At 39.4% G+C, this 26,895-nt stretch overlaps 1 protein-coding gene across 4 annotated transcripts in view; it reads left to right on the top strand.

The window, feature by feature from the left end:
• LOC120801278 (neuropilin-2-like) overlaps nt 1-26,569 on the top strand; it is a 99,643-nt gene extending 73,074 nt beyond the window's left edge. The window contains exons 13-18 of one of the 4 annotated variants that reach the window (XM_040148058.1): nt 599-763; nt 6,472-6,740; nt 7,008-7,104; nt 9,091-9,123; nt 20,266-20,328; nt 22,305-26,569. In XM_040148058.1, the coding sequence (XP_040003992.1) occupies nt 599-763; nt 6,472-6,740; nt 7,008-7,104; nt 9,091-9,123; nt 20,266-20,328; nt 22,305-22,633 (956 nt within the window). In that variant the 3' untranslated portion in view covers nt 22,634-26,569. Of the gene's footprint in view, nt 1-598; nt 764-6,471; nt 6,741-7,007; nt 7,105-9,090; nt 9,124-14,028; nt 19,339-20,265; nt 20,329-22,304 lie in introns of those variants that run through there. The other 3 variants (XM_040148060.1, XM_040148061.1, XM_040148059.1) reach the window with 3 other exon arrangements.
• The last annotated feature ends 326 nt before the right edge of the window (nt 26,570-26,895 follow it).

The raw sequence follows: 26,895 nt of genomic DNA, 5'->3' as shown, positions 1-26,895 counted from the left end.
TTACACTCTTAAGGTCAAATCCATGATGTCATCATGCACCACAGGGCCTAGGGGCTTTGAAGTCCGTTAGATTCCAGAGTCCCGCAGGAAGCTCTGTTTGAGTGAAAATAAGCTCTCACAGCCAGAGGATCTTGCCTCCTCATACACACACATGCACACACATATTGGGAATATCACTTTACAGCTATAGGTCCACAACTGTCGGGCAAGTAGCCTCCCTAGAGTTTATGTGAAGTGAAGTAGTTTAAAGAGGTTCTTGTCAATCCTTGCAGTGACTTAAACTGAATACAGCATCAGGAATACCAGGTGCATTTTACAATGCTCTACTTTCTATAATAAATTATCGTCATGAATATTTTTTCATTTCCCATGCTTTTTTAGATATTCTCCTTTTCTCCTCTCAGGTCTCTCCTTTCTCTTTCTAACTACACCCTGTTTACTATTCTACTTTCTGTCTGTCCATTTTTTGTCCATGCTCGCTTTCTTTTATCCTCCTCACCAATCGTTCTTAATTATCGGTTCATTCACTGATAGTCAAAACAAATGCGCTATCAAATGTCTTTATTAACAATCCATGTCTGTCCTTCTTGTCCCTCAGCCACCACTCCATCCCTGTCAGCTGTATGTGACTTTGAGCAGAGCCTGTGCGGCTGGTCGGCTGATCCCCAGTCAGGTGTGAGCTGGTCCCTGCACACAGCCAGCAGTAGTTCAACTGGACACGGCACATATGAAACGAGGCAGGATCTGTCACTGGGATCGGACAGTGAGTACTGATCTGTTGGTAATCACCTAGAGTATACAATTACAAATGTTGGCATTTCGGAAGAAGGGGGTCTAATAAAAGACGCTATTAGGTTGCATTATGGTAAATGTGGTGTTCAACTTTTTTGGAGCTTGACCCATACTAGTGACTAAATGTCCGGTTATATTGTTGCTTCAGTTTAACCCATTCGTTTTTAATCTGTCCCTTGTGAGTTCCACAACTTTATGGAATTGCAATACTAAAATGCGGAGGTACTGAATTTAATGGGGAGTTTCAGTGTCAAACCCTTAACACTGCTGATGATACTAATGGAACAAGAAATTTTAATGGGAAAAACACTGGCAAAGACACATGGACACGTATGTACAGTACATACGCTACATAAGCTCATTCATATAATACAAGGACAGGTACAGATGAAAACGTGTTATAGATAGGCAGTAAAAAATACCAGAAACCAAACAGCATACTCTGGTTATCTCATAGCAGTTTGCCAATAGAATAGCAATATGTATTGGCATATGTTACTGACTCAATTATACTGCAGAAATTTAGGAAGAATTACACCAGATTCTTGGAGGTTGTGTCTGATCATTTGTATTAATTTTAATTGCAATTACAAATAAACCCTAAAATTAATAAATATTTTAACATATTTTTGTACAAGGAAACTAGTAGTTTTCTTACAAAGAAATCTTTTCTCTCATACTGTATTTATTTCTAAACAGGAATACTTACAAGTATCTGATTATTCTGATCTTTAATTGGATACTTACAGTACATGTGTCTGATTAAACACCATCAAGGTTTCTCATAAAGACTCCCAATCCAAACTCTGTCTAACCTACAGACCATACTTTTGATCCTCATTTCAAAACTGTGCATCTCCACTGTGTGAGACCCCATTCAAGCTTTTCTGATCAGGTCTTCTCCTTTAATGAAACATTCAAATTCTCTGAATACCTTGTATGCCCATTAGAAACCCAATTCAGCTCCCATCATTCTTGGCATTCTTCATTTCAGGACATTTCTCATTTTTTAAACACAGAAAAGAAATCATAGTCACGTTGAGCTGTTTAACCTTCCTCATTACAAAGCCTTGTCGAGCTAATTAAGAGCAAAGCAGTTGTCCTGTGTTGGAATATTAAAAATCCAAGTGCTGGGAGGAACCACTGACAGCAACCATGATGCAAGGATTTCACTCTGATCTGCTAAAAGAGAGTACAACATTTTAAAAAAATGCAAGGTTTAATCTTTCTCTAACCTAGTTTGTTAATTTATTGTCTCTTCTCTCTGTTTTTTCTTCTTTTTCTCTATTTCAGCCTCCTTTTTTTAAAGTACAACTTTTTTGTCTCTTCTTGGAGTTTTACTTCTCCACCTCTTCAGTTAATCTCTGTATTTTATTCACTCTTGTATCATCTTTTGCTTCCTTCCCTTCTTTTGTAGATAGTACTATAATCCCCTTACTTCAGCCTCCTTGTCTGCTTTCTCTCTGTCCTCTTTTCCTTTATTTTTCCTTTATTTTATTTTGCCTCTCATGTCACTACAAATGTCTTCGTCTTCATCATCTCATTTCTCCTTTGTTGAGAAAGAAGAATGGTAAGGATATACCATGTTTCTTTCATCCCATCCTTCCTCTTAAGTTATCCCCCTCTTCTTCAAATTTAACTCTATGCTACGGTGTATGATTTCTGTATTTTCAAGTCACTTCCACTACCTCTCTCACTGTGCTCATCTCCTTCTCTCCTTACTGACCTCTCTCCCATTTCCTTCGGTGGTACTTGCCTTTTTCCACATCTGTCCATCTTTAATAAGACAGCAGGAGGATAACCAAGACTGTTTTATCCATTACATACGCACACAGACCCACATTCACTGCCTCACCTTCTTCTCCACATTGCTCTCTCTCTCTCTCTCTCTCTCTCTCTCTCTCTCTCTCTCTTGCTCCCTCTCTCTCTCTCTCACACACACACACACACACACACACCCACACACACACACACACACACACACACACACACACACACACACACACACACACACATACTTACTTTACTGTACTTACACACCCATAAGGCACACACACATAGCCCAGAGCAGTCAGATATGTCAGATGATGGCTTTGACAGAAGTGCTGCCTTAGCTCTCTAGCTCTCCCGGAGGCTCCACACACCCACACACTTACACACATCACTCAAGGTGGGACTGTCCGTGTATTAAACACTTGATGTGTGGGTTTGTCTCCCATACACACACGCACATGCGCGCGCGCACACACACACACACACACACACACACACACACAAACACACACACATGCACACATACCTGACCTTGCCATCCACCAAGGTTTTCTCTGTATCTGTTGAGGCCTTCTAGTTTATGGTTGACTGAGCAGCTCCTTCATAAACAGACAGGGCTGTGACATAAGGTGAGGCTCTACATCACACTGCTGCATGAGTGTGCGATGTGTGTGTGTGCCTACAAACGCATTCATGTACGCAAGTGTATTTGTGTGTGTCTATGCGTGTTTGAGTGTGTGTAATTGATTTAGCAGCGTCCCTGTCTCAGTGTTAGACAGCAACATGACGTTAAGTCTTGTTCTACAGCAACATCAGTGCGGCACCCTGTCTGGAAGCTGTCTCGAAATGCAAATCAAATCCCCAACCCTCGTTACTGAAAGCCCTTTTAGGGTTTTAAGAGAGAATATCCGACCCAAACAGAGCTCATAAGTTATTCTTTTGATCTCAGATAAGGCAAGACTGATATTCTTTACCCCGTGGAGATTTTCACTGAAGGAAACTCTTCACACTAGTCATTGTTGGAAATTGTTTACTTATTGATAAGGAGGGGAAGGGAGGAATAAGGAGGGAGGGTACATAAAAAGAAACTAAATTGGCAGCATAATATGAGTTTTTAACATCTGATTATATTGCTTTCCACATGATGTGATCCATATTGTGTCACCGAGGTACAAAACATTAAGCAATCAGATTTCTCTGTGATCATATTTTGCAATGGTTTTGCTCCTTCACACACCTGAACCAAAGTTTTTGCCACTTTTCAAAGATTTATGCTGTAATATGAAATAGAACATTTCAAAAATGAACATTTAATCATGCAAACTGTATTAATTCTGACAACTAGCGAGTTCAAATATACTCAGGAACCTTTTTCCTGTTTGGTTCACTGTGGTCTGCTGCTGTGAATGCTGTCATTCACCACATTGAGACTGCTTGAAAGGGTGTGCCTCAGCCCACTTCCACGCCATCTTTGGGGCGTGGAACCAAATTGGTCCAGGACAAGGATCAGGATAGTGTGATAATAGATATTTGATTTAATCTTTAAAACAATCTAAAGATCATACATGGTCATTTGGTAACCATGCCAACATGTGTGCATGTGAGTGCAGGTATTATTACCACCCCTTTCTCCTAGAGAGTATATTTATATACTACTAATTTAATATATTTTGAGGGAAAAAAAACCCTCATTCCACCCTCATTACATTTTTACCAAGATAATGAAGGAACATTTTCAATGAACATATCTGAAAAGTTACAAAATGTTCACGCTGAACATAATAGTATGTGCAAAATGTTGTTTTACCAAAATGTTGGTTTTACCTACAATATATACTCATTGCATCTAAAGCATGATATGCGTTTATGGTTATGTTTAGGCAACTCTGAGCCACAGTTCGGAGGCAGGATGCATTTTCAAAATGTAATTCAAATGAATGCAACATGACCATGAGGGAAACTCAGTTCAAGATAGCCTCATTGAAACTATGGGACCCTATATGTTTTTTTTGTTTGATTGGTTTTTTTTGGTGGTTAAGAATGAAGAATGTCAGGAATCAGTGTGGCACATAACAAAAAAGACTTTGTTGAGTGCACTACTTGCCCCTTTTTGCCCACGCTCACATTTGGCACTCAACACAGTGTGAAAACGAAGGATGCATAGCAACACATACAGACATGCAGTTTACCTATACACGCAAATTTGGAAAGGATACACACATACGAAGAAACTGCATATATCTACACAAATGCCAAATGATGAACTCATACATACATGCAAGGCACTTATGAGTACACACACACACTGAATGACTGACAGATGAACTCACACACACGCACAAACAAACATAAACATAAACAAAGATGCCTACAAATGAATTAACACTCATGCCAGCAGACACTAACACACACACACACACAGTCATATACACATTTCCCTCCCTCCCTCAGAGCCAATTCTGTATCCCTGCCTATCCCTCCCATGGAGAGTTGTTAATTAATTCCCTCCCTTTGTACGTTCGCCAAGATCAAACGCAGAGAGACAGAAAAACACTGCAACTTTCTCTAACTGTACTTAATGAGCAACGGTAATTTAGGTCCCCATTTTCACTGCCTCCAAGTGAAGAAACAGAGTTACCTCAACCCAAATCCATTATTCATTATGTGTGATGTGCTGCAAAATCTGTCGAATGTTTTTCTCTTTCTTAGCTAAGGGAGGGAGAATAGAGGTGAAAGAAAGGTAGATAGATAGATAGATAGATAGATAGATAGATAGATAGATAGATAGATAGATAGATAGATAGATAGATAGATAGATAGATAGATTCCTAAACCTATCCTCCATATTTGCTTTGTATTTCTCCTTTCTCTTCTCTTCATTCTTCTTCATTTCTCTCTCCCCTTATGAGATGTTATACACAGTGTCTTTCTGTTGATAAAAGGCTATTTGCAGCTCCAGCAAACCTTTTTCTCTCTGGCTGCAATATACAAAAAGTAGACAAACAGCCAAACACAGCAGCAAGCTAATGTTTTTGTTCCTGTTTGGGGTGGGGAAAACATAATACTGCCCCCCTTCTTCCTCTCTCTCTCTCTCGCTCTCTCTCTTTCTCTTATATGTCATGTTTGATCACCCTCACTCTCTCCCCCATTCTTTCTCTTTACCTCCTTCACTCTCTGTCCATCTCTCTACCCATTCTTTGGGCTGAGAGGAGAGAGGGGAAGTTCATATGATTAAAAAAAAACGATTGAGTGAATATGTGTAGAGAAAGCATCTACACACACACATGCACACACACACACACACACAAACAGATACACTACACATGCACAAGCATTGTGACTGTATTAATATGATGGCTGTGCTGACTAAGTAGCAAAAACGGGGAGAGCAACAGATCCAGGTGACAGCTTCCAGAATGATTAGGGCTGTTCAGTAGAGTTGGGTGTGTATATGTATTTGTGTGTGTATACGCGCGTGTTCATTTGTATCCATAGCCATCAGCGGCCATGATGAAATGGCAGTCTCATTTGCAGTTAAGCCTCATACCACAGATTGATGGTGGTAATGCCTTAAACTCTAAATAACCACATCCCTCTGCATTACTACATCATACTGTACACTGGGCCTGTTTCACCGGCAAGGGGTGAATCTGCTTTCTGCAGCAACACTGTCACAAATTATACAATTCATTAAAATGGAATCCATTAAATGAATAAAACAGCACCCAGAAAACTATATAAGTTGTGCCATATTTAGCTCTTTATGCTAAAAAGATTGGTGATGTATTGGTTTAAAGGCCAATAATTTATAATTTCTTACAACTCATCTGTTTGAAATATATCACTGATCTTATATTAACAATACAATAATGTAACACCACTTCTCTGTCTCTTCCTTTCCGCCAGATTTCTCAGGGAACTACCTCCACCTGGATGCAGGTGCTCACACCCAGCGCAAGCGAGCCCGGCTGCTGAGCCCTGAGGTGGGCCCAGAGCGAGGCCCGCTCTGCCTCCTCTTCTACTACCAACTGCAGGGGGAGGCGCAGGGGAGCCTGAGGGTTCTGCTGAGGGACAGCGACCAGGAGGAGACGCTGCTATGGGTGCTTAAAGGAGACCAGGGACCCCACTGGAGGGAGGGCCGCACCATCCTGCCCCAAAGCCCCAAAGAGTATCAGGTAAGTGTTGATTTCGAAGGAACTTACGGCACTACTCTTAGATCTTTGGGAGATATCTTGTGTCACTCAGAGTCTGTAGTTAATAGCAGTGCAAAATATATATTTTAAATACTAAAATGATTGATAAACGCTCCTATTAAAAAGGTGGTCGAAACAGCTCAGAGTTCACCGATTTTTTACTACAGCATAACTGTTCACCGGCTACCGTGTGCTTGAAAGACAGAAGCTAATGTAATACGTCTTTGTGTTTGTCCTTCTTTCGTCTAGGTGGTGTTTGAAGGTTTTTTCGATCACCCAACCAGAGGCCACATCAGAATAGATAACATCCACATGAGCAACAGCATCGAGCTGGAGCAGTGTACACGTAAGTCCCACAACCTATGTGTTTACCTGTCTGACCATTTATTACAGTAATATGTCATCCAGTCTGTCTCGCTATCTGATTCTCACACGCCTTAACAGCAAACTATTTATGCTATGTTTCCACCAGAGGCCGGATGAGAGAGAGAGAAGGGGGAAAAAACTGTTTCTCTTTTATACACACACAAAAAAAATGAAAAGACAAAGAAAAAATATATTAAAAAATGAAAGTAGGCCGCAAATGGCCTTTGGGCATGGAATCTATCTTTCATTATATCTCCATCTCTCTATCTCCTTCAGTCTTTTCCTTTACCAACCACCCCATTCGACAGTTACTTGATTCATTGCATTTTTCTCTCTCTCACTCTTTCTCTTTCTTTCACTCTCTCTCACTTACTTCTTCCATCCCTAGTATTGTCTCCCATTCAGTCTCAGTCTTTTTGTTGGGCCATCAAGCAGTGGAAAAAAATGTAGTTGTTCTGTAATTAAGTGCTTGAGAGACTCTGTCTGTCTCTTTCTCTTGCACTCACATACACACAGACCCAAGCCGACCAACAAGGTCTTCCTGTATTAGTAACCACTGGCTTCCCACTTGAAACCATTATGTTTGTTATGTTATTTACATAAAAATGCAGACTTTTGTAAATGTACTTGAGCTAGACACAAGGATAAAGTTTTAAATCCATTTTCCATTGGCAAACATCATTCTGACTCTGTGTAAATAAATGTAAATGATGACAGTGTTTCATAGAATATTACCAATATATTATGTTTGATACACCAATAATTTTGTGTACACATACATATGAAATCTCAGATGCCACTTTTTCCTCTCCAAATTTTGTAAGTGATGCTTCTCACTATTGTATATAGCTGTGTTAAATATTGCACTGATCATCCAGTATGAGAAGGGCTACGTTCACAGATCAGAGCAAAACTCTTATTTACTGACTGACAGTGAGGGTTTTTATCTGAGACATGTTTACTCTACTGCAACTTTGTTACTTGTGCTGCCATTCTCTCTTTATTTCCGTCTGTTTTTTCTCTCTCCCTCTCAATTTCATAATAGTTGTCACATCCTCCGGCAAATAATAAACAGCAGTAAATTTCTGTTCCTGTTCCCATGACCTTTATCTTACCTCCGCACTTCCTTTCCATTACTCTATTTAATGCTCTTCACCCTGTCCCTCACTCTTTTCACCCCATCTTCCAACCATCCTCATCTTCCTTTTTCTTCTGTCCTTTCTACCCAGCATGTCTGCTGCTATTAACACCTTGCGACTAACCTCAGGTGAAAAGAGAAAAAGTATAAGGACAGAGAGACAATAAGATAGAGAGCAATGACATGAAAGAGAGCAAGACACAATGGAAAAGCAAAAAGAAGAAAGTAAGAGAAAGTGAGTAATAACAGACAGACAGAGAGAGAGACATTCAGGAACAACGCACTTCCTCTCATCAAAACCTGTCAACCTTATTTAGCCTTTATTTTCTCTCCATTTTGTAAAAATAACTGTCATCAAGGAAGATTTATGCTTCTTCAGAATCCTATGCCATCTCAGAACTCAACAAATATTTATCAATTTTCTCAAAAAGGATTAACAAGCGCCTTTGTAAAAAGCGCAGTGTGCTGCAAGTCATCTGTATGACAATGTATTTCTGTTAAATGTCATTTGAAATATAGTTGTAACATGTCAATTTAATCATCAAATAATGCCACAGCACACTGAGTTTGAGCAAATACCAAAGATGATATATTTGGCATTCTATTTTATATTATCAATGGCTACTCTGGAACTGAATAGATACATTTAGTAATAAAAATAAGGCCTAGCGAAATACACATCACTCATGCTCACATCTGATCCCTTTGGTTTAGTACAGGTCGGTCTGTGGCCGATTGAAACTTGTTATTTGAGACTGAATCACCTAAACATTTAGTATCAGTTACTAACCATCATCAATAATATTTCTTCTTTCCTCTCTTTTCCAGAGCCTTTCCCTGCCTTAACTCCTGGCATAACCAGTAAGTTATACTTCCTGTTTCATTTGTACTTCCTGTGCCAAATGTCTGTGCTTCCTGCTTGTTGCTAAGCTCAGCTCGCAGCGCTGCACTGGCCCTGAATAACTTTATTAGTGCATAACATGTTACCATGCAATCTGAAATAATACAGACAGGAACTACATTTATTTTTGCTTAAAAATACTACTTTTTTTCTATTACATCATTTCCAAACAAATCTAAATATTCGTTTCTTACATGTATACATAACTATTCATTTCTGAATTTGAAAACAGTCTGTGGGACTTTCTTAGGATCTATATTTTGATAGATTTTGATATGCGGACTTTGATACATTGAAGAAAATTACAGTGACAACATTGCAACTTGATGGAATGGATCCTTTGCATTGTTCCAGCATGACTCCCTGCATGCTGGGCTGATATTCTTAGTTATGTAGTTTGATTTTGTATGCTTCTCAGTGAGAAATTATATTTTTCACTGCATAAACAGTAACATAGTAACATCGGGGTAGATTTGCACATTCCATAGAGAGATATGGTTCAAGTCTTTAATTGTGTTCGCAATATTGTCTGTGAACTTTGACTGGTATCCAGTTGTTAATTCTTGGTGTATGAGTGGGCCTCTGCATAGTTTGCAGAGACCCACAGCAAATTACTGAAATAGTGTTCAGTTCCAGTTGTTGGTATATGGTAAACAACCTATAAGGTGACATAGGAATGAAGGCTAAAACCATGAGGTCAGAGTTGAAATGCTCAGAGTGAAACCGTCTTCATCTGGTTTTTTTCTCTTGTCCTCAATGAAATAAAAGAAATAAGCAGGACTTAATTCCGCAGTCCAACCCTCAGTAATTCCTAAGTGTAGAGAGTAGGACACTAGCTCCTCATCCATTTCGCCATCCTGATTTGTTGTCTACATGTAAGCTCTTGCTCTCTATATTTAACACCATATAACTCCTTCTCTTCTTCTGTCTCTTTACTTTCATCTTGTTCCCTTCTTCTGCCCTTTTCTATACTTTGCTCCTCTTCTCTGCTACTCTACTTCCATCTCAACTATTCTTTGCCACTCTTCTCCTATCCTTTGCTTTCAGTTTTTCTTAGTTTTTTCTCTCTCTCCCCTCTTTCTCTTCCATTTCTTGCTATATTAGTCTATTAGTCTGTTTTTCCTTGTTCTTTTATTCTCCTTCTCCCTCAAATAGGCCGATCTCAATGCAGATAAAAAATGGGCTTAGGCAGATTATGCCACTGGATTTCTTGTCTTCAAAGTCTGGGTTGGGACCTAAAACTCTGGCCGCATGACTGCTTCTGTTTGGAGACCCAAAAATACAAATACCGGTATTTTTAAGGAAACTGCCCTTCATTATGACATTTCTTTAAAGTTTGGGCTCATTTCAAAAGATATACTCAGTATACAGTATACCCTATTTCACAACTCTGAGTAGTATATAGGAGTACTGTATCAAAATTTTATGATTTGCAGTTCGTTTTTTGTTTGTTTGTTTATTTGGTAGTTTCATTTGATGATTCGTGCCCACATTGATGCCAATCACATGTAATGGATGTTTGAGGTTCAACCTGAAGTTTTTTTTCAGTTTTTATTAATTGAGGCAAAGGAAATCAAGTTTCTTAAGCTGGGGACTTAAGCACAAGAACAAGTCCTACATGATCATGGTTACTGCACTTTCATTCAGTTTGCATCCATAGCAACCAAACCAAGCAGTATGGTGGTAGGTTGTGAGACGGTATATAAAGGTGTGGTTAAAAATGTCTGTGTGTTTCGGTCTCACTGTGTGCGTATGTGCGCTGATGTGTGTGTGTGCTTCTGTATATGTGTTCCTAGTATGTGATTCTTTCAATGTTGTCAGATAATAGAGCAGAACTTGGTTTTGTTAACCACTGTTCACTTCAATAAAAACATAAATGCCATTCCCAAAAATAGTAAAAGCTAAGAGCCCAGCTCAAACCTTATGTCTCCTGACTCATACTCAAATTTATTTCAAGTATTTGACCCAGTGCTTGTTGGTTTCTTAGACTGTTGGATCCTGGATGAGTATCATATGACTCCCCTTCATGAGACTGAGCCCCGGGGCGAAGGATTAAATTGCTCCTTTGGGACGCCTGTTGAAAAGTGAGCTAAACTGAGCTTGGTTGTGAACAGCAGGTTTTCTTTTTGAAATTTTAAAATTCACCATTATGTGTATCATTGTCATAGGTTAGTGAATATCTGCAAACATCCTGCAGTTATAATGAGCTTGGAGCTGGGTTTTGAGTGATTAAGGAATAAACTCGAAATTAATCAGAAGCAACATGAAAGAGTTTCTAAAGTTTAAAAATTAAGGAAGTGTGAGGAGAAATACTGGCTGCATCCTACTTATAACCTTCTTCTATCATAAAATTACATAATTAAATAATATATTAAATGAAATGAAGTTAAGCGACCCACAAATCTCACAGTTTAGGAGAAACTTTAGGGCAACTGGACATCAGATTTGAAATGTTTCTCATTAATTATGCCTGATAACGTGATCATTAGTTAGTGGCACAAGGGCAGCTTCACCATGGCAACCAAGGATGCATTTCACTTCTAGCAAAAGGTGAGATGCGTTTCACTTCTGGCAAAATGGGCGGGCTGCAGACTGACTGATGCACACGCACACTGAAAAGAGGCAAATTCTTGCTTCAGTTTGACTATAGAGAAGACTGCTGCTTTTGACTCTATCTTTTAAACAGATATTTTAAGAAAATTGTGGATTTGGGAAGTGCGGTACCTAGAAGAAATATAGTAATTCAGTGAGTCAGAAAACTCTAGTAACCAGACTTTCTTGAAAGCCACACTTTGTAGCTCGCTTAAGAAATGGTGTTTTCGATAACATTCCTTCTTTTTTCCCCTTTCCTCCCCAAAGAAGTAAAGTAATGGGTGATATTTGCAGCCCTTGAAATCATCTGTGTTTTAATCCATTGGAAAGGCTTTCTGTACTTAGACTGCAGCTTTACAATCAAAGCCATTTTTAAACCCTAAAAGAGTATGTCTTAAAAACTCTAAAAGAGTCAAACTTGAAAAAAATGACAAAATTAAGCTCTCTGGTTTCCTTGAGGTTCTGTATCTCTCTCTGCACCTCTCCTTCCTCTGTCCTTTCATTATTCCTCTCTTCTTTCTCATCTCCATCTTTCTTTCTCCCTGCCTTTCTTGCTCACATTCTTTCTTTTTAAATTCTATCCCTTTCTTTTTCTATGTCTCTCCTTCTTCCACAACCTCTCTCTCAGTGGGTTTCTTTCACAGTGAGTTGACAGACTATTGAAGTTTCAGACAAACCCTTTAATGCAGGATTAAAGATATCATGGCAGGATTAGCTCTCTCCCTTCACTGCCCCTCCCTCCCACCCTCTATCCTCTCACTTTCTACCACCCCTCTTTATGTCACTCGATTCTTTCTTCCAGTAATGCCTTCTCTCTTATCCTTTCTCTACCCCTGTAATTTTTCTCTCTTTCTCTCTCCTCCTCTTTTTCTCGCCACTCGACTCCCTTCAAAGTGATCCTGCCCTGATAAACGTAACTGCGTTCTACCAAATACAGCCACTTAACACTCTCCACCCTTTGTCGGAAATCAGCCAGTCACTGCATAATCAAGGCTTTGCATTCTCCAATCGAATGTGAACGCATGGCATGAGCCTTTGCGTGTCAATGTGCAGCTAATGCTTGTGACATTTGCATCAATCAATATTACTTTGAGTAGAAAAGTATGAGTACCTTAGAATATGCATTGTTTCTTTAAATATTGAGATAGTGAGGTTAATCTGGAAGCTGCTTTTTTTTGCCTGCTGTTGATCTTATATGTTATGTTTAGTTGAACAGGCCTACCAGCAAGGCAATAATTTCAACTCACTGCTCCAGTAACTGACTGCCCCTTAGTTACTGTTGCTAGGCCTGTCAAGCTTTCCATTCTCGCACAGCATTTATGAAGTTTACAGTGATAACGGTGTCAGATTTATCACTCAAAATTATTAGTAAACAACGGGTCCCTGATTTTAGACGGATGTAAAGAAAACCAGGCCTCTCATTTCGGGCCTGATGACCGTCAGTTTTGTTCCCTGAAAAGCCGACTGTTGCTGGCTGATTTTTTAACCAAGTTAATGTTAGCCACTCTGTCCAGGAAACTTTTTAATGTTTCCAGCTGACTAGTTTTAAAATGACAACCCTGTAAAAGGGGTTTTAAATATAATGTATTATATTATTTATAAGATAAAATATAATACATTGTGTTGTACTTATAAACTTGTTACAGCTGTATGTCCCAGGCAATAAGTCAGCATCCTCACCAGTTGAGCTTTATGATCTTTGCAGACGACGTGGAAATAACAGACAGCTTTGTTCCTGTACTCCAGCGTGGGGATAGTTAGTATTAGTATTATAAGGCCAATAAGGAGAGTGTAAGATCAGACAGTTACGTCATTGTAACATAACCCTGTTTGTGGTTTTAAACATACTGTGAAAACTAGTATGAAAGCTAAGTTATGTGCACCTTGGACTTGGAAGTAACACTGCTTCCTACGGTGGGTACTAAGCTAGTCAGACAGGTTAGCCAGACATTCTAACAGTTGCAGTTTTCTTTCAAACAGATAAACCTTCAAAATAATACATTTCCCGCATTTTTTGTGCTTTTGGTTTTGTAAAGGCTACAAAATTAGACTTCGTATCGGTCTTATTACAGTCCCACACACAGACTTGGGCATGTGGAGAAATCCAAAGCTTGACAGACCTGCTGTGCCTAACTACGGTTATGATTTGACTGTTGCTGTCCAGGGTAGGGGTTTCAAACAGTCAATTAGACAATCAGCACCTCAAATGCAGTCTGCATGCCTGCCTCGCTCGTCCACTGAGCCAACCAGTAATGTGTCCTCCTGCCCTCCAGGCGGTGCCATGGCTGGGATGAAGCCCACAGTAGACACAGTGGTGGCGCAGCCTGTCCCTGCCTACTGGTACTATGTGTTGGCGGGAGTCGGTGCCATCTTGCTGTTGGTCACTGTAACTGTGGTGGTGATACTGTGTTGCCATCGGTACCACTTGGCAACCAAGAAGACCAGCGGTAGCCATCACCATTCAGTCATGTACGACAACAGCCCACATCCAAATCAGCAAGCTAACCAAAACTGCTACCAAAACCAAAACCTCAGCTGTAATCTGATCCACAGCCCCAACCAAATCCACCTGTACCCAGTAACCGGGCCAAGTCTTGAACCCATGCTCACCATCCGACTGGAGAAAGATGACGGGTATGATTCGCAGTGTTGAAACAACTGGACAATGTGAATGATACAATTTTATTAGAATGCTTTGTCAAATAAAGTGATCAAGGGGTGTGAAAACTCCCTGAAATGAATGATTAACAGCAGTATTCAGCATAATCGCCACTCTTCAATGATGAGAATCTACACTGAGGAGAAACTACACCACCAGTTCCTGTTGCGCATGACTGATCTAACTGGCTGACCAGGATGCACTTTTGCTAAACTTCCTTTTTGGCTGGAACTGGTAGAATGATGAGAGAAGTACAACTCCTGACGCTGAACTTTATGAATTTCCCTCACTGGGACGAGCAGATGAAAGAACTCTGATTCTGATGGCTGATGAGGGTCTGATAACAACATTGCAACTTTTTTGATGTTCTTAGGAGCCTACTAATTTCTACAGCTGCACCACAGCGTGAAACGAGTATAGGAATATGGACAGAATAACAACAAAATCACAGGTAGACTGAGAAATAGACTGCGGACAAGACATATGTACATGGAGTGTACAATGTCAGCATGGTAACAGTCTATTTTCCTTTTCTATAATGTCAGAGCAAGATATGCCTGTCTGCCCCGCTCTGGTTTGCAGCTTGGGCACTTGCCTGCCTCCAAATACCCTGTCTGATAATGAAGGGATTTACACACAGGTACAGGGAGAGGGAGGACAAAATGTGTGCTGCATGAAAAAAAAAGGCTATTTCTTTGGGACTGAATGAAGCTACAGTTTATTTGTCCACTAGCCTTTGAGAGACTGGGAGTGACAAAGACAGATTAAGAAAAGAAAAGGGAGATGTAAAGTAAAAATTAAGGCTGCCCATCCAGCCGTGACTGATAGACAGCTACGCATCCACCGTGTGTTGCTCCTTTGGTTTATGAACGAGGAATCAGTGTTGTGTTGTTCTCTACCTGGTTTACACAAGGGAAAGATAGGATGAGACGATGTACATATCGCATCCTGCACACCTAGAAACAAACAAACACGCTGCATCAATGCTTCAAAGTCGCACACACACACACACACACACACATATGCACGGACACGTCAAGACTTTTCAAGTCCCACATGTTACCTTGAGTGCATTTTTCATTACATCCGGATATGCCTTTTTTTAAATGTGCTTTAAAACTATTACCTCTTCGACACCAGAATGACGTCGTGCCTCAGTGTCAACTAAGCGTATGAATAGACTCTTTACAGTTTGCTGCCTGGATCTCATGGATAATCCAATGCCTGTGTCTGTTAATGTTCAAACTAAACATCTTAGTATGTCCTTGCATACATTAGACTGGGCAAATGAAACAAAACCACCACCATATGTATTGAATATCTAAAGATGCAGGTATGCTTTCCTTCTTGTCTGTACAAGTTAAAAAAAAAAAAAAAAACTCTTGTGGACGTAATCCATTACATCTTGTGTGTTATCCTGGATTACAAATCCAGAATTTTAGCATATTGGCCTGTAAAACTGAAAAAAATCATGCATTTGGCTTCAAAATTGCTAGTTTTGCTTCTGTCCAACAGGTGAGACCAAACATGCTGTGACACAGAACATCTAACTGAAGCTGTTTAGATTTTAACTGATCCAAGGTCACTGATCAGTTCTTTTAATCATTTCATTCACCATGATCTGTTAAGTAAGACCGATTCCAGTGCAGCACTACTGTCAGACTACTCACAACTTTTTTGTTTTTGTTTTTTTACATCACTTGTGCAAATGAACAGTATATATATGTGGGCATCTATCACTGCATATTCCTCTTTGTTGATAGAATACACAATTTAAGTTTGCATTTAAATTTCCTCAAAAGTAACATAATGCACCTGTTGAGTTGTGTTACAGAATATTTTGCAATGTTGAGAGTAACATTTGCACTTTTCTTCTTAATATTCATTTATTGGAGGTTTATTGGTTGATGATTTCTTATATTTACTGTGAATCTTAAAAAAAATAAGTTGAGTATTGTGCTGGTGGTGAATTAAACACCAATTTTTTCTTTGTAATCACATGTTCGAGTAGGACTACATGTGCCTCTGATGTATCATAGTTATACAATGTTTATTTTTATACTTACTGACTATTGTTATACGGCAACAATTATGTTGATTGTGTTCACTGAGATGATCTTAAGAAGTTTCTTGACTTTTTATTTGGTATCAGATCCTCCAGCTGAAGCCATTTTGCAACAGCGAATGCGTGTCCCTCATTTAAAGAATTCAGTTTAATTCAGATAGGGACACAACACTGAGGCAAATCAGTTTGTTATAAGTAAAGACAATGGTGTAAAAACAAAGAATATTAATTTGTGTGGTTTTGGATTGAGAAGACCAGTATCAGTTTTTATTCATTTCATGCCTGTGAAACTGGGCGTACCTCTGCGGTACTTGTTTTCTGAACTTCCCAGCATCTCACCATCTTGTGTTGTGTGCTCTCCTTGTACATCATTTTGTTCATGCCCAAATCCCCCAGCCTTTTTTTTTTCTTTTCATCAATACCCGCTTGTTCCTATTCTACTCCTTCCCTTCATCACAAATCCTCCCAGTAAAAAACACAGGAGCGAAAATGAGAGGCAGAAATGAAGGAGACCAAAATCTCTCAGAGGAGAAGGGCCCATTAAGCGAGCCCCCTTTCCCTCCAAAGAATGCGCCCAGAGATGGAGCGAGATGAAAGAAGTTGAAAAAAAAAAAATCTGCTCTCTATACTTTCTAAAGATAGATTTTTTTCTTTACTCCAACAGGAACACTAACAGGGAGGCAGGTTGGGCTTTGGATTGAAGGAGGGAGAGAATTGAAGGAGGAGGGCAGGTTGTTTCAAACACAAAAGCAGATGAAAGAAGTCTTTTGGCAGAGTAGACTGTGTGATGGAGATACACATTATATGCACTGCACACATACACTCGCATACACCATCTAACAAACACAAACCTGTGTTAGCAAGGGCTCTAGATTTCCACGGTAATTTAAATCATTGTTTCACGTATTTTCCACACTGCAGATATTCCCTATATTGACTTATTTCATTATATTGTGTCTCATAAAATTCTGTTTTGTGCTTTCGTCAACAAGCACTTTAGTTTTTTTGTGCTTGCATATCCATTTTCTGCCTCCCTAGCCCCTCTCACTTCCATTTTCATTGACTCATGTATGATTTACACATTATATGACTCATTCTAGCCGCCCTGTGCTGTAACCCAATCAATGTGGCTTCAAAATTCAAATAGAGGAATGATATATGACTGTATTTATGTTGTGTGACCCACGCACTTTTCTCTTTCATTCTTTCTCTCTATATCAAACTTTTTGCAAGATTTGGATAATGTGCTGGCATCTTTTCGTGCAGCGCTTTTAAATCAACCTTCCCTCACTTCCCTCTCCCTTCTCCATCAAAGACTACTTTGAAGCCCTTTAATATTTCTAATTTGTTAATGGAGCTGATTGCATTCATAGAACCCTGCAGTAAGCATTTCTAGCCCTCAGACCATGTCTATTTATTTCTCTTTCCTCCTCCTCCTCTGTTTCCTTGAGAAATATTACAAGTGAAAGCACTCTAACAGGCCCTTGGGCCCCCACTGGACCCTCATATGGTGCCAAAGAGCCATCCGTGTCTCTGCCTGAATAAAAGAGCCCCCTTTTTTATTCTTCTCTTTACTAATTGGAGAGTAGAGATAAAATGGGGCTACAGGGAGTTTTAATCTGCTTTCAGATCCGTGTGATGATTCTTCTCAGTATATTAGCCTGAGGGCTTTAAGCCAGGATCATTAGAAAGTGTTCAACAGTCATCCAAAGAGTGTCCGAGCATCTCTCTCTTTTATCCTGCTTCTCTTGCTATCTCTCCATTGGTGATTGAATGTTTTGTCAAGGCCTGCGGTGATTTCAGTTGACTAAGAATGCAGAATTTAGAGCCTGGAGGGTCTGTTGTGAGGTTGTACATTTGCACAATCAGAAGACAGAAGAGACGACTGATTAGATGCCCTCATGTGCGTGCCATAAATACAGTCTTACATGAAGAGCACATTTCAGTAAGGCCTCCATAAAGTATTCTAATTTACAGTGTGACTACTGGGATCAACCATATTTAGCGTAGCTGGTTTTGTTTTAGTTTCAGGGCTAAACTAACTGTCTATTCTGCACAGTAATTTCAGAATTACTACATTTCCTTCACATTGAACAACATGACAGCATTAATTTATTTAGTAAAATTGTTAAGACTACTGCGAACATTGTTTAAAAATATGGTCATACTGTGCAGGCCACTCTTTAGTTCTCCGAGCTGGCATGCTTTGAGATCTCTGTTTTTCTCTCTGTCTTTTTGATCGCCTGTACTTCACTCGTTTGTTCTCTTTTATCACTTTTCGCCCTCAGTTTTGGTGACGTGAAAGTACAGCTACATATTGAGTTTCTGGAAAATTTACCTTGATGATGTCATTTTTATCAAAGGAATCGTTGATGTTGCTGTTAGTCTTTGATTTCTTGCTCTAATACTTGAGGGTTTTTTTTAATAATAAGAGAGATTTTTCTTGATGTAAATCTGTTAAAAGCAGGAAAGACTGGTCATTCTGAAATGTGGCCTCAGCAAGGGATGAACTTGAATTAGTTTTAATTCAAATGTGACTAGTTTAGACTCACGCAAACTGAAAAAAAGCAGACTTGAGGTGGTAAACCGCTTAACCTACAAAAGAGGTATTATACTCACAATCAAACAGTTTGATTTCAATTTAAAGAAATTTTCAACAGCCAAACACTTGGGATTAAATACACTACAATTATCTTAGAGATGTTTGCTGAAATATTTGAATTGAAATTAAATTGAGTCATTTATTTTGTTTAGTCTCTAAGGTCAATTTTGGCTCAATTTTAAACAAAGATTGATTCAGTCACTTCTTTGATTTCAAACAATCAACTCATATTTAATCCATGTGCAAATATTTTTATTTCACAGCATTTAAAACTATTAATCTATTATATTATTCACAGACTGAAGAGTATTGGAAGTTTTTAAAGGCTGTTTATAGATGGTATAATATCGAGATGCCACATCCTAAAACTGTCTCATAGAAAAATAACCTCACCTAACTGAGGAAATAAGGCTCTGTATCTTTTTTTCATGTCTACTAAATTAGTTTTTCACCTCTTATCTTTTGAATATCTATTACAGTTTCACTTCATAATGTGATCTTGGTTCCTTTGCCCCTGAAACAATGCTTATAAGCTACCCAGATATTTCTCTGTTTTTTTATTGGGCATGTAAAAGCAATTTCCTTGAATAAAACTGAATTGAAGCAGAATTGAGCCTCCAAACCCTTCAAAGCCTTGCACTGTGGCCTGCCTCAGAAATATTAAGTGGTATTTTAGCTTGTTGAATTTCATGGTCTTGGAATAAAAAGAAAATATATTGCGAGGAATGTGAAGGTAATAAAAGTGATATTTTTCTATGAAACAGTTTTGTGTGTCTTTTTTTCCACAGTTCAGTCTCCCATTCTCTATCTTTTCCCTATCTTTCAACTCATTCTCTCAATCTCTTGACACTGTTTTAATTTCGAAGCAAAAAAAAAAAGAAAAGAGCATTGATGCTTATCACATATTGAAACCTGTTGGCTTTATGCAGGTAGTCTGGGTGAAGGTTAAGTTATTTTCCCTCGATAGACTGAGCACAGAACAAAACATTTTATAGGAAATCTCCTGCCTGATCTCTTTAGAAAGTTTAAACAAGATCACTCACTCTTTGAGCTGTTTTTGTAGTTTGATTTCCATCTGCAAATGTAGCTTGTGTGCTGACAACATCAACATAAGACTCTAGAGCAGCTCCAGCTTGACTGAATGGTTGAGATTAATACCGTTATTCTTTCTCTCCTTTTTATAGACCCCAGGCCAATAGATTTCGGAAAAGATCGTGTTTTCAACAACAAGCACCCAAACAATGGAGGTGAGCTTCTTCCTCTCTTCTCTTCTCTTCTCTTCTCTTCTCTTCTCTTCTCTTCTCAGCCTAAGGCTGTACTGGCTGTTTTACAAGTGTCACCCACAGAATAGTGAAACGTTCTTTAAGTGGAGGCATGCCTATGGCTCCTCTTTTTACTTCTGATTCCACAACGAAAAAAGCCTGTGGCGACAGTGACAATCTCTGGTGTGTGTGTGTGTGTGTGTGTGTGTGTGTGTGTGTGTGTGTGTGTGTGTGTGTGTGTGTGTGTGTGTGTGTGTGAGTGTGAATGTGAGTGTGTGTGTTTGTGTGTGTGAGTGAGTGTACACAGAGAGGGGAACAGTGTGAGAGAACATTCAAAAGTGTGTCTGTGTGCGCGTGTGGGCATGTTGGTGTGTTTTTCCTGTCTTCATTCATGTTCCGTGGCAGACAAAGTGAGACAGACAGCTTCCTCCTGGGCACCTAGAAAAACATCTGTCTGTAACAGTAACAGTTTGCTTCCTGGGTGTGTGTGTATCTGTATGTGTGTGTAACCATATGCGTGTTACTATCCCTTGTTTCTCCCAGCCTCTTGACAGATACAAGAAGAGCACTCAGCCTTTACCTCACTAAACAAGACTGTTTACTGTCTGCTTACTGCTTCCCTGTCTGTGTGACTTTGTGTGTGTGTGTGTGTGTGTGTGTGTGTGTGTGTGTGTGTGTGTGTGTGTGTGTGTGTGTGTGTGTGTGTGTGTTTCAGTGTGTTCTTCCATAAAGCACTCTAAATGTAGTACTTAATTGTGGATTGGCTTGGTCATGTGTATACATTCATTAAGTGGATTAGCATGATTGCTTATACTAAGTACATGTGCACACTTCAACACTCATAGTACACACCAGACACACCAGAGAGCACCTTTGGAGTAATTAATGTCATTATGCTTCCAAATTTTTGAAGTCAGTAACAACTGGGGTTGTGGTTAACAGAATTAGCTGTTCTTGAATATATCAGCTATGTCGGACATTTGTCTCAAATACAGCTAATTAAAGGTCTTTACTATGCGACTCTTGAAAGAAGAAAGACCGCATTCTTCTTCTTATATATGAAATGTTCAATATATAAGCAATAAAACACACACTTGCTCGCTTCAGTATACCTAGGGGTTTTGCTGCCACAGCCTGACTTGTTCTGGTATGACCAGTAGCTTATGGTAGCTAATGTTAGCTAATTTTAGCTAACTTTAGATAGTTATTGCTGTAGAAATGACTTTACAGGGTTAGTTCACTGACTTTATTACACTTCTCTTCTTATATTACCATTACACTACATTTTTGCATTCACCATTATATTGTAATTGCCACTTGTAGCCACAGTGCCAAAAGCAAAAGTTACGTAGTCTCCTATATGCTTTTAGCTCCTTAGTACGACGGTGTATTAGGGCCGTTGTAGGTTAAATAAAAAATTACAGAGCCAAGGGAGGAGGAAGATATTTCCAGAAATAACTCAGAATATCTGAGATTAAAGTCATAAATTTAGGAGAAAAAAATCTTGAATATTCTCTGAGATTCCTAAAAGTCTTTAATTTGAGAGAAGGAAACAGATATTCTCTGAGATTAAAGTCACAAATTTGTGAGAAAAGAAAATCTGAAAAACAGTGAGTGGGTGTTTCATTTTGCAAAGTTGCATCAACGTCATCACACCACACACGCCACTGCTTGCCATGTATTATGTCAGCCGTTGATGACCTAATCAAATTATACTTTGCAATTTGATTTAGCAATAAGGAAATATTTGTGATTTTAGCTCAGAATCACCGTAATATCATAAGCATCCAGACTCATCCACAAATCTAAATTACATCAGTGTGATTTGCTGGGTTGTGAGGAGTTGTTTATGTGATCTGTAGTAAGTAGGCTACCACATACAAAACTACTGGTCTGTGGCAGTTCTTTAACTGTAGCATTTTTATAGAATTGCCTTCTAAAGATTCCTCTTTTCTCTCCAGAATATGTCTTCCCAGGGTGGCCATCCTCCTTCTCCACCCCCTCCTCCTCTGACTTGGACCCTCCCTCCGTCACCTTGGTGTCAGAGAAAGACAAGGACAACGCCTGGCTGTACACACTGGACCCCATCCTGCTCACCATCATTGTGATGAGCTCTCTAGGTGTCCTGCTGGGTGCAGTCTGCGCAGGACTGCTCCTCTACTGCACATGCTCCTACAGTGGGCTCTCCTCGCGCTCCTCCACGACACTGGAGAACTACAACTTTGAGCTGTACGACGGGATCAAGCATAAAGTAAAGATAAACCAGCAGAGGTGCTGCTCAGAGGCATGAAGAGAAGGAGGAGAGGGAGGAGGAGGAGAACTCTGGAGAATGATGAGGAAAAGACGTGTCCCTAGATCCCCTGCAACAGTAATTTTGCTCTCAGTTTGGTCAAAGTAAACATGAAAAAGAAGCACTACCTTATTTCAATCCACAGTGTCCCCTAACCAATATCCTGCTACTTCCCTGCTCTGATGTCTAAAGTGGTAACATTTAAACCAGAGTTCCCCCACCTATTTGTGTGCCCATGGGAACATGTGATCTTGATCTTCGCTACATGCTATGAGGCCTAAACTGGGGGAACACCTGACCCCAGTCTCCCATGCCTACAGTACCATATCTCCTCCGCCTGCAGGAGAGAGCCTGCTTGATTTTAAAAGCCTGTGAATGAATGAAGGAATGAATAAATGAATATGAATGACAGATCTAACATAGAATATAACCCACCAGCTACTGGAATGAAGCTGAAAAGGAGACGGACTAAAGTACCCATGACAATCTGGACATTTGGACCACAAATGACAGCATAGTCTAGGGTGAAAATATTGGTGATGGGATTCTTAATGAAGATAGGAATTTCATTAACATTTACCCGTGGCTGGTACTTTGCAGGAGGGCAATGTCAGATTTGTCCTTATGAGCTTGAATTGGAATGTGGTCAATAGAGACGGCATGCAGAAAATCAAAAAGTTCCAGCTTCTGACTGTTACTGAAGACTTCAGCATCAGTGGCCCCTTTAATGTGGGTACTTTTGACTGAAATCAACACATATCAAGTGAATGCCTAACCCCCTAAAGAAATATAAAAGATATCAAACCACACAACTCAAATGAATCTAGATTTCTAAAGGCGGAGAAGGAAAAGAGGATGAAAAAGGACATTTTCTTTTTTGTTTGTTTCTGAAAGTTTTAGAAATGAGTTCTGTGAGTTTCAAACGTCCATTAGCCTGCCGTACAGCGCTCGCTCGCTCCTTTGTCTGCCCTCGGTCTGCGCTTTGTGAAACCAGTGGCATAGAAGAGTAATGGTGACTGTTTTTGTTCTGTTTTAGACTTGTGTCTGTTTGGGAAAAAAAAGGTAAGGAAAAGCCTGCTTCAGTTTTTAGCCGCCCTGTAGAGCTCTTATGCCATTTTTAGACTTTCTTTAGCATTGTGTTGGACTCCATGGTCTTTACTGTTACTTCAGTCCTTTTCTATTTTGACACAATTTCCATTACAGATTATGAGTCTTTAAGAGTAGAGGAAAGGTAAAGTAAGGTGGAAGACAGAAAATCAGAGATTTATCTAAATCTAACATGATGTTACGGAGTTGTGCTTTAGATTCAGTATTCTAGAGTTTGTCTTTGGTATATATCTATATTTTTTTGCTTTTCAGACTGTATGATGCCCAAATGATGGACAGACACTGTGTGAACAAAATGTCAGTGATTGTTTTATTGCAACCTATGGATTGCCAAAGAGCTGTGTATGTGCATAGGGGTCTGAACATGTGTTACAAGAGCCTGGGTGGAGAACGGACTAAGAGTGTTTAATCATCATGCCTTTTATCCACCACTCTTAATGTCAGCCCCTGAATGAAGGATGCTCAAAAATAGAAAGAGAGAGAATGACTAAAAAAGGAGAATGGAAATCGAACCGTCGACTTTCTTGGACACACAATCGAGCCTTAAGCTAACTACAGTACACGCTGTATCGGAGGACAGCCATCGAGAAGGGCCAGTGCTGCTGGAGAGACTGATGAACAAGAGGAGACACACACACCCACACACACCCACACACACACACACACACACACATACACACACAGAAAGAAAGACAGAAAGAAAGAGAAAGGGGAACAAAGATTGTGGATATGTTTACACCCAGAAAAAGTCTCATTATCACTTGAACTAATCTGTTGATGTCTGAACATCTGAGCTAAAACTAGTTAAGTTTATACAGTTATATAGTTTATCAGAAGCCTGGTGAGGATACTGGACCTACAGAAATATTCAGGTTGCATGCGAACATTTTTTTGTCAGCATTATGTTTCTCCCACGAATATTTTGATTCAGCTAAGAACATTTTGGTGGAAACTTAAAGGTACCCTGTGGAGTTTTTGACCACTAGTAGCGCTGTGGGGCAATGTTTTTACGAGGGTTTTTATGTGGGTCCCTATTTTGTTTGTATATCCTGCACACGCACAAGCATGCAGCAATGTGGTTTTGCACTGTTCCTCTGATTGATAGTTGGTGGCGTTAATTTCAGCGATGGAAAAGAAGAAGAAGACTACAAGCTAGCAAACATGGATGTAACCAGTGCAGGATTTCAAATTATTAGGAAAAATGCTTTGCAAATGGTTTAGTGCAATGTTTACAAGAAAACTCAACAGGGTACCTTTAATGCCTTCAAGTATGCTTTTTTTAATCAACATATGGGCAAAATTCTCATTATAAGCATATCTGGAACATTTTTTCATATGTTTTCCCGGCAATATACAATTGTTGCAACTAAAGCATCATTTTATGGTTATGTTTAGACAACTAAAATCTATTTAAAAAATGAAAAGCCAACAAACTGACTTGAAGGACAAAACCTCTGGCATTATCCTCAAACACTATGAATGTCCGGCCATACATCTTGACCTCCACACCTATTTTTTCTGCACAGTATTGATGTCACACTCCTTTGTACATTAGACATAAATGTTGCTAGTAAACATAAATGACAGTAGCTAATTAGCTTTACATGGGTAGAATTCATGGGAGACTTCTGCATTATGGGTCCAATTTTATGGTAACAAAACTTGGCAACAAGCAGTAATTGCTATTTATTAGTATTTGTTATCCTTGTATTTGACGTAGACTATCCAGAGTTAAAGATGTTACTTTTTGATTTGTCAACCGTTCAAGCTGTAGTCAGGAATGTTTGATTAACTTATCAACACAGTCAATCAAAGTCTATGAATGAGTCAAATGTAAAGGTTCATCTAAACAATGGAAGTACGACTAACAGGCAGGTGTCTCTGCATGTAAACATATCCAATGAAATATCGAGCGATAGATGGTAAGAGATAAACACAATCACAACACGTAGGCAACAACAAGTAAAAAGACAACAAAACAAAAGACAGAAAGGATGGAAAACTCAGTGACCCTAACAAAATTAGAAATGGAGGGACCAGGCGCTGACCTCTCCTTGTCTTCTTTGTATATTTGTTTTTTGCTTAGCCGCAGCAGATGAAGGTCGATCCTAGAAAGCCCTTTTTGTGTTTTCCAAATCTGTGAAATATGTGGGTCGAGTTGTTGTCCTCTGGGGGGTCAAACTGAAAGAGCAAAAAGGAAGCAGAGGGAGAAAAAGAGTCAAACATGTCACATGTCATATCTTTGCCTTGAGCTCCTATTCTTTCTTTTTGTCTTTCGCTCTCATCTCTTCGTTTTCAAGGGCATGCATGGATAGAGCCAGGAGACCTATTGAGATGAAATAAAAAGAAAATAAGGGGATTATAGACAGGAGCTGAAAGATGGTCAGAGAAGGAGAGATGGAGAGAGGGGAATAATGGTAGAGAGAGATGGAGGGTTTTCTGTCCATCTAACTGTTTTTTCATTGGACTGTTTTCCAAGTGCCTTGGAGCTCTCTTAATATGTCTCTCTATCTCTCTCGCTCACTCTTTCTCTCTCCCTACTGCTATCTTACTCCGACTCCCTTTTTTTCTCTCTCACACAAACACACATGCTCACTTTGAACAGTAAGCACTGATCAGTGAGTACATTGTGAGACACCCAATCCATGCACACATAGAAACGCCGCACACATGCACATACATGCCTAGACTACTGTCTCTCTCTCTCTCTGTGCTTGACTTTAACTCTTTCCTTCTGGAAATCCAGATAGTATTACCTCTTCTGTTGTGATGGATACAAACACACACACACACACACACACACACACACACACACAAACACACACAAACACACACACACACACACACACACACACACACACACACACACACATATGCACAACTGAGAGACACACTCACACACACAAATGCACCCTACATTAAGACATAACTACGGCACTGGCCAGATAACTCAAACTGTTGTTTGTAGACTTTGTACAGAAAAATTTCTTTTTTAATGTTATTATTATTATTTAATAAAGGCTAAATAACAAGTGATTTGGTTGTGGTGTTCATTTCATTTATAAAACAAGAAAGAGTTGCTTGTGGACCAGAATAATTTAGACTGATGATTAATGGTTGATGGTTAAACTATAACTATATATATGGAATATTTG

Source organism: Xiphias gladius, chromosome 16 (genome assembly GCF_016859285.1).
Source record: "Xiphias gladius isolate SHS-SW01 ecotype Sanya breed wild chromosome 16, ASM1685928v1, whole genome shotgun sequence".
Lineage (NCBI taxonomy): Eukaryota > Metazoa > Chordata > Actinopteri > Istiophoriformes > Xiphiidae > Xiphias > Xiphias gladius.
This window is presented reverse-complemented; position numbering and strand designations above follow the sequence as displayed.